The sequence below is a fragment of the Terrapene carolina genome, unplaced genomic scaffold (assembly GCF_002925995.2).
Source record: "Terrapene carolina triunguis isolate 2854851 unplaced genomic scaffold, T_m_triunguis-2.0 Scaffold31446, whole genome shotgun sequence".
Classification (NCBI taxonomy): Eukaryota; Metazoa; Chordata; order Testudines; family Emydidae; genus Terrapene; species Terrapene triunguis.
The window spans coordinates 299-9,620 of NW_020695797.1; the positions used below are offsets into that span (position 1 = coordinate 299).

Genomic DNA, 9,322 nt, shown 5'->3' on the forward strand with positions numbered 1-9,322 from the left:
TTCTAGCCCTGTGCTTAAACCTCATATGCTCTTATATCTACAGATCAGTTCATCTGTCATATTGTCAGATGTGCTGATCTGTTACTTTCATATGAGGCATATCTGACTCACAGTCCATTCATTTGAGAATTTAATCTGCTTTAACATTGCTGAAATCATTGTTTGGGGTTTGTGTGATGGCATGAGTGGTGAAATTGGAGTAAATAGTACAATTTCTATATATACTATATAAAACTATATCTGACTGTCCTTCTGCATCTTTTTTCTGATGTTTCAAGTATAAAGCCCTGTAAAGTGTAAGTGCTGCTGCTGTTATGTTTCAGAATTGATGCACGTCAGTTCAGATATTCAGTTGGCTTGCTGCTTTCTCCCTTTTATTTTTAATCTCTCAAAAGAGAATTAGGGAATCCAAGTCCTATGACAAGGATATATTTTTTTAATCTACCTTTGGCCCTAATTAATTAAACTTTGCTTTTTAAAAAAAGTATTTTATTTAAAACACATTGCCAGCAAAAAGCCTTAATATAAGGTTAATTTTCATCAGTATGAATTTTGATAGCTAGTAACAGGCATCTGCCTTGCTGCCAAATGACACATTTGTTGATTTACAGAAAATAGGGATTGTGCTTTAAAATTAAAAAAAAAAAAAAAAAAAAGTGATTGAGAAAAAATGAAATAATTCTCTAGAAAAATTTGTCTGCACATTTCTTCCCATTATTTTAAGTAAGATTCAAATGATAAATGATGCGTGTGGTACTGCTCAGATACATTCCAACATATGCCTTCTTCACATTAATATTTTTTAAAACCAGATTTTAATTTTATTGTATCTAGTCATTTCTAGGTTTCCCATCACCAGAATATATATCTAGATGCTTTGTTTCATTCTCTGTTCACCTAATGAAAAGAAGAGTCAATTCTAAAGACTACATTCTAGTTTTGTTGAAGTGCGTGCTCATTTTCAGATTCAGCTGGCTGAACTAACGTCAGAAAAACACAAGATTCAAGAACATCTGCGGACCTCTTTGGAGCAACACCAGCGCACTCTGAATGCTTACCAGCAGAAAATTGCAACCCTACAAGAAGAATGCAACACAGCAAAGGTACTTTTTCATAAAATAAGTAATAGCTCTTTAGACTGTTAAAAGACAAAGTTACTGAACTTGCACTTTTGCTTCTCTAAAGCTATCGTCTTGCAGGATTCTTACTCCTGGATCTTAGCTCCTTGGCAGATGACTGGAAGGAATTCTCCTAACTTGTAATGGTTTTTGACCTTTTCAGCAATAGCAGCATAGAGCACAAGTTAGGCCTTTTACTACTTGTTTTGCATCGTCCTCCGTGGAATATAAATGCTGCCATCCAAACACTATAGTCAGTTTCTTTGACTGCACCAGAGCTGAGGCTCTGTTGTGATAATTGGGCTGACAAATGTACTGTAATAGTGAGCTCAATTGTAAAAAGTATGTAAAAGTTTGTAAGATGATATAATAACAAATGTTGATGGAAAGTAAAGAGACCAGCTGGGTGAGGTAATATCTGTTATTGGACCAACGTTTGTTGGTGGAAGAGGCAAGCTTTTGAGCTACACAGAGCTCTTTAAGATGGGAAGTACGTCAAGTTGCTTTCAATAACGAATGTTATAAACAGCTGCAAGAGACCTGGACAGAGAGAGACTCAATTAGTGCAAACAAAAAAAGGCCACATAGATATAATTCAAGGATTAAATTGAAATCATGCTAGGTAAAAATAAAAAATGTAGAACCAGAAATTTAATGAACCAAAATTGTTTTCAAATATTAGGCCTAATTGATGGGCAAAATAATGAGGGGATGGGGTATTCCACCCATCGTTCCTTTTGTGGGTCCTTTAAAGAAAAAAACTTAGGGGGAAAATAGGAGAAGACAGACAGAGGCTACTGAAGCAAGCTTCACTATCATAGCTGCCCCCGCCACCATCTCCTGGCAGCCTTCCATCATACAAATCCTGAGTAATGTCCTGACCAGACCAAGCCAGAGAAGAGGGATCCAGATGAGATCGCCACTCCTACTAGCCATCTGAATCCCAGATACCACTAGAGATAAAATAGGATCAGACTTTAACAGCAGCAACAACAGCTCCAGCCCATCTCAGCTAACGTCGTCTCTTTTTCCCAAGAGGATAGTTATTACCATCTGAGAAATGGTCAAACTAGGGGATTTTTCATTTAAACTTCTCTCCAGCTAAAGGAAAAAGGAACAAAAAATGCTGTTAAAATACATTTCAAATGCTTTAACTATGTTTCCTTTTCTGTAACTTTAATAAATTGTTAAAAAGATTTTTCATGTGTTTACCATAGTCCTAAGTAGACTGAGGTCTATCTATACCAAACCCCAAACCTCGTTTAACTCTGTTTAATGATAGGCAGTGACTGGGTTATGTTAACACCTTTGGCCCATTTATTCCATTTAAATTAATATACAACAGCTCCCAGAAAAAGAAGCCGCCTCAAGATGATCAACATATGTGTGCCTTGGAGGAAAAAAGAAAATAACCTCACAAACCAGAAACTCCAAACTCTGTGAGGGAGGCGGGTAAGGGAGTGTCCTAAAGACAACATCGTCTGAAAAGCAGAGTTCAAAAATAAGTAATTTTCTCTTTTGAAGATATTATTTTTGCAGGATTCTCACATCCCAAATGAACATGAGTAGAGGCGCAATGACCAGCAATAGCAAAGCTAGTGCCAACTGTGTGAAGAGGTAGAGGTTTTTGTTAATATTTAGCATAAACAGTAAGAGGTGTAACAACATTCAAGTCTGTGGGAAGAGATCGCAATTTGAGAGAATTCCATGCTGAAAATAAAGGACATCTTAACATAAAATTCTTCTTACGGGAGGCAAACGTCTGGAATCCCCCATCTTGGAAAAGTTCTAGAGCACAGAGCGTCTTCTGGAAACTGAATACAAGGAGTAATACTTTGTAAATGTCTGGAGAGAGGACCAAATAGCGGCTGTGCAATTCTCTGTGGTGGATACATCCATCTAATCAAATAGGCCTTGACATGGCTTCCAGATAATAGCAATGTGAAATGCCTTTGGAACATAGTTCTCTTTGTGACAGCATTGCTCAGCAAATTTGGTTTCTTAATCAAATAAAATTGGGTGGAGTTAGTCTGCTCCAAATAGACTCCCAAGGATTTCTGACACTGATGGTGGAACACTAACATAACTTCGGATGGGAATCTCAAGTGAGTCCATGTTACCACCTTATCCTTGTAAAAATGAATCTGGTATAAGGTGTGTCCATTCACTAGCACCAGTAAAATGACTGTCAGTGTAAGAAACGTAAGTTCATAGGAATTAGTGTTTTAAAGAAGCTTTCATCAGGACCACATTTGCATTTCACTGCAGAGGTTTTTTTTTTTTTTAATTGGAGGTTTCAGAAGTGTTGAGCCCAGCATGAAATGACAAAGGGTTGCAGAGACACACTTCTACCTGAGACTGGTTCATGATAAGCCAAAAAAGATATTTCTGGAAGGAGTTAGTCTATATAATAGACTGAGACAGGCGAAGAAAGTAGTCAAGCAGTTTTTGTGGCGCAAGTAAAGGAGTCCATATGGGCCTTATTGTACTAGACTTACAAACCTTTCCCACGGGAAGCCCTAGGTCCTATTTAGTAGATGGCTTCTGAATCAGCTGCTTGAACACACCATACCTACAAACCTCTAATCTGTCAGAAGCCAAGCTGTAAGGGGGAGAGTTTCTTGGAGCCAGACCTATAGGAATGCCTCAAGGAAAGTTTGGGGGCACTCAGCTCACCAAATTTCTTCGCTATCCAGGGCAACCTTTGTAGACTCATTGGGCATTTCCACACATCATGGCTAATTCCTTCATGGACAATGCAAAGCATCCATCCTGGATGTAGTTCTGCCACACTGACATGGTATGAAGCTGTTGTGTGGCCAGCCCTCTTTCTTGCATACTATGTCTGCAAAAGAAAAAGTGTACTGACACCTCAGAGGACCACGTGACCAATGAAAAGATGAGCATCAAGATAGTTGCCAAGTCACAACTAAGAAATTAGGTGCAAAAACAGCAGAGCAAATGAAGATGCATCGAATACAACAAAGGCTGCTTATCAAATATTTTGGGGGTGGATTACTGTAACTCAAGTGCCTGAATGAAAGGAAAAGTGAAGGACTTGTTTAAAAAAAAATTATATTGACGAACATCACTGGAGCCAGAAGAGCTGTAGCAATGGCTGTTGAAGTACAATCTCCCCATGGAAGCCCCTTCACCAACCACAGTTAAGAAACGACTGGAACATTCAGAGAGACGTATTTATATTTAGCAGGGGGTGGTGTATTACATCCAGTAGAGGGCATGACATGTGTTGCCCTCAATGTTTTTAAAAAAAAAAACAATTCACAAGCTATGGGAATTCCACCAGCCACTTGCTGAGATTCAGGGGAGAAAATCATGCACAGAAGGTATTTTTAGAGAAGGGGGAGCACAAAACATTGAATACTGGATGAGCAGTGCTTGTCAAGTCAGTGTGTTTAATACACACTCTTCTGGCTGTAGGAGTCGTGGTCAAAGATGAAGCTACCTGACTCTTTTTTTAATGGCAGGAAATTTACATCAACATAACTTTAATTTACATGTTAAGTGATTTTAGTATAAGCATAGTAAAAAAACAGAAAATAAACAGTATATACTTTTTTTAAAAACAAAGTATGGAATTTTTCCATCTTGTTTTCTTGAACAAAAATACCAGAATGACTCAGAAATCCAGTCTTAGTACAAATAGATGTCTGATTATGACTGTAACAGTGACTGACTATGACAAAGCCTGTGTGTTGACAGAGGAAATGATTGTCTGTGTTGTTTCTATCGCCATCTTGTTTTGGAGTTGCTGTTTATAATATTTTGTTGGTGGTAGTTTTTATTTTTAAGGACTTTGTAATGTTTTATAGTACTATTTGTATGTTACAATATATTATATAAAATTGTGTATTTGTAAACTGTCTGAAAGACAGATGTGATTAACACTAATGTTCTCCCTATACCAAAAAAAGTTTACCTACCAATCATGGAATATTGCATTTTAAATGAACTGGCTCTCTTAGGTGATATATTAACCATTTTAATCATCTATTCAACACAACAAAAAAGGAAATGCAACTGTTCATATTTCTTGATCTTTAAACAATGTAATATGCACGTGGATCACAAAGTAAAACTGAAACTATTTGGTTTTATATAAATAAGTGGCATATATAATTCAGGGTTTTCTTTTTTCACATTATAGGCAGAACAAGTTGCTGTTACCTCTGAATTTGAAAGCTACAAAGTCCGTGTTCATAATGTTTTAAAACAACAAAAGAATAAATCTGCTTCTCAGACTGAAACTGAGGGAGCCAAGCAAGAAAGGTAAAAATTATGTCTATAAGTGCTCGGTAGTCAAAGCCTAATGAAGCCAACAATAAGCAAGACTTTTTTTGCTATTGTATACCTATTTAAATAAAGGGGCAGGGGGATGAGAAATCCACTTCAGTAGTCTTTTTGGCTAACAAACTGCAGTAATGTGACAGAAATATTCATCTATGTGATGATTCTTGGTTCACATCTAATTTTTGGCATTCATATTTTATAACTGAGGATTACTGAAATACCCAGACAGAACACTTTAAAAGGATACCATCAACTTATAAAGCACATTTCAGTCTAAAAATTTTTCACAAATCTATGTTACTATAGCTAAAAGATTTTTAAAATCCCTATTTTTCACTAAGATTACATTCTGCATTTGATATTACTCTGAAAAACAAAAAATTTTCACTATTTCCCCGAGGGCTACTAGGTACTACAGTAATACAAATAAATAATATATAGTCAGCCAGTTTCTCCTGTTTCTGTGGGGTCTTCCACATGAAAAAAAAATACTGGTGGGTGAGGGAATAGTGTTGTGACTATCAAACCCAAAAAACTGGCAGGAAAACTCAAGCACAGATTTAAAACCTGAATCTAATTTTAACTCATTATTAGAAATGGGGGAAGGGACAGCTCAGTGGTTTGAGCATTGGCCTGCAAAACCCAGGGTTGGGAGTTAAATCCTTGAGGGGGCCACTTAGGGATCTGGGGCAAAAATCGGTACTTGATCCTGCTAGTGAAGGCAGGGGGCTGGACTCGATGACCTTTCGGGGTCCCTTCCAGTTCTAGGAGATAGGTATATCTCCATATATAAATCACTTGATTTCCAAGTTGACCATATCCCTTTTTCAGTAACTAGTGCTGGGACTCCTAGTTTGAACATAATGGCTGTTGGCAAAACACTTTGAGTTTGATACATTTACATTTTGTTTCTATATAGCTATATAACACAGATATCTTAGAGTAAAGCTTTATTTTCTGGATTTAAAAGAAAACAGGTAACCTTTATTCCTGAATGAATGTATGTTTACACTCCCTTTCTCCACCTTCTCCCTCACCAAAACCTGAAACACTTTTTTTTCCTGCATGGATTATCTGTTTTCTCTTGTCCCCGCTTGGATGGGGGATGGACCCTTGAGGTTCAGAATGAAGCTGAAACGAACGTCTGCCTTTTGGTCAACAGTTTCAGTGTAAGCCTGATTTGTGGCATGAAAATGTACTGTTGAAAATGGTTTTCAGCTACAACCTTCCTTACAAAAAAGCTGCTGTTCACACCAGCTCAACTGAACCATTGTTAGCATCAGCGAAAGGCGAGTGTAGGCAATGCTCCAGGGGCCAGTCCAGTTCTTAACAGCATGTCAATTAGACTTGCTTTCAGCAAGGTTAACTGACATGGCGGTTTAAAAAAAAAAAAAACTAAACAGTTCCAGTCCCAGAAAACTTGCATACACAACAGTTTTACCCATTGTTACCCTTTTTCTTGTAAACTTTTCCTGGCATAAACATGGTGAAAAGGTGAACTGAACTAGTACTGAAAACTTTTAAATGCAAGTATAGGCCAGACAAATTCAATGCAGTTTCAGAAAGTCTTAGACTTAATTCCACGTGGGATCTACACTAGCAGTTATCTGTTTCAGGGTGACCATTCCTGATGGTCATAGTCAAAAAGCAGTCAGTGTCCTAAAATGACAGTCATTGTGCATAAGCCATGGTTAGGGCTACAATTTTGTCACGGAAGTCACAGAATCCATGACTTCCAGAGACCTCTGTGACTTGAGACCCCAGCGCCTGGGAGCTGTAGGGGACCCCGACACCCCTGGTGGCTGGGGACTGTGGGGGCCTGAGCTCCCAGCCGGGATGGAGGCAGGGGTGCCCGGAGCACTGAGGCAGTGAGGAGACCCCAAACTCCCCACCACTGCGGGCAGCAGGGCTCCCAGGAAGTCCCAGCCATCACGGGCAGCAGGGGTGCCCCGCAGCTTCTGAGTTCCACGGGCACCCTGGGGCTCGGAGCTGCCGCGGGCGTCCCGGGGTTCAGAGCCACCACAGGTGGTGGGGGGACCTTGCACCTCTGAGCCATGCCCCTTGGTTGATGTGGGGAGCCTGCAGCTCCCCATTTTGTCATGCATATTTTTAGTAAAAGTCACAGATAGGTCACAGGCTTCTGTGATTTTTTTTTTCTTTATTGCCCATGACCTGTCCGTGACTTTTACTAAAAATATGCATGACAGAATCTTAGTCTTAGCCATGGTTAACTGATCTTTGGCACAGGTCTGGAAATACTGCTGCAGATCCAGCAGAGGGAGTCCTATGATTCGTTAGGGGGGGATCCCTGTTAGAAACTATTAAATAGCATCTGAGCTGTTGCCTATTTTAAAAAAAAAAAAAAAAAGATACTGAGAATTCGGAGGAATTCTTCATCAGATTCTAGCTAGTCAGAGCATGAGTTTCTTTGAAACGAGATCATTGCAAGGGAGTCTCGTTTACTTATCTTCCCCTTTTGCCAGCAGAGGAATTCTGATGGGAAGCAGTGTTCTGTTACTACTGGACATAGGCTGTTGGGGAAGGGTTAATTTCAGAAATTTGTAAGTTGGACAGTTTGATCAACAGTTGAATAATACAGGATAAAATTTCAAAGGAAGGATTACTCCCCGAATTAAAGGGTTATTTTTACAACTCTTAACCATACAAATAGTTCATTTTAGAAGTCAATAGAATTATTCACATCAGTAAGGACTAAGAGCTTGAATAAGCTTGCAGGTTCTTAAAGTTGTATTTTTCTCAAAATTGGGACAGGTGAGTTGGCCTTTTTCCTCTAGTTTCTCTTGCCTGAATCAATTTATCTGAATATAGCACACTGACTGGTTTTTCTGGTGTTAATTTTTGTGGGTTGCCACCTTCCCCCTCCCCCTCAACCCAATTTTTCACAACCTTCTCCTGTTTCTTTCCTGTACCTTGTGTTCACCCCTGCCAGGCTGGCACAAAACAAACAAATACAAAAAACGCCCAAGAGACATTTCTTACCTAAACCTGCACCCCACCCATTATCTATTTTCCTTCCCACCCACAGCTTCTCTAGCTTTGTCGCCCATAACTTATCTAATGCTGAAAGGATTATTAACAACACTCTTTCACTCCTCTTCCCCCACCCCCCTTTAATCAGGCAATGCTTCAAGCTGTTCCAGGAACAATGGGACACAAGCAAGCCATGTGTTCCCGGGACAATCCCGAAATCAGCTGTTTTGTTGTCATTTCAGCTAGGGTTAGATTCTAGAAAGATTTCCGTCATAACACTGAATCATTCAAATCATTTAGTGTAATGAAAAGGTAATTCAGATCTAATAGAATAGATTACCCAACATATTAATGATACATTTGGTGGTTCTGAAATGGGATAACTCTCTTTAAAGTATCTATCGTTTTTTTCCTTAGAGAACACATGGAAATGGTGATAGACCAACTAAAAGTAAAGTTACAAGATGCCCAGCATAATTTACAAATCAATGTAACTGAACTTCAAGCATTGCAGTCTGAACATGACACCCTGCTGGAACGGCACAATAAAATGCTGCAGGAGACCGTGACGAAAGAGGCAGAACTCCGAGAAAAGTATGGTTCTCTGATGACGAAATATGTTGTATTATTGTGTGTTCAGTTGGTGCAAAGTTATTGTTTGTTTGAACTCTCTACATTCATGGAAAGGGTATAATTGTGTGCAGAAAGTTAGCGGGATTTCCTTAAGGCCTGTTAATTTCTTGCTGTCAACATCTTCCTACTCAAATTTCCCTAAACCTTTTTTCTGTTTAACTGTCTACTTTCAAAGATTACATTTTTGCAGCTGATTGAGTGCTGCTTGCTACTTCTAAGTACCATGTCAAACCAATCTGATAGCTTTCTTCGATAGGATAACGAGTCTT

General features: G+C 38.9%; 1 protein-coding gene across 1 annotated transcript; it reads left to right on the plus strand.

Moving 5' to 3' along the window:
- Positions 1-965: 965 nt before the first annotated feature.
- On the plus strand, positions 966-9,014 carry LOC113409238 (GRIP and coiled-coil domain-containing protein 2-like; the record flags this gene model as incomplete). Its single annotated transcript, XM_026662935.1, has 3 exons — positions 966-1,103; positions 5,287-5,408; positions 8,838-9,014. Coding segments are annotated over 3 exons (437 nt in total), but the record flags the coding sequence as incomplete, so codon positions are not given.
- Between the last annotated feature and the right edge of the window lie 308 nt (positions 9,015-9,322).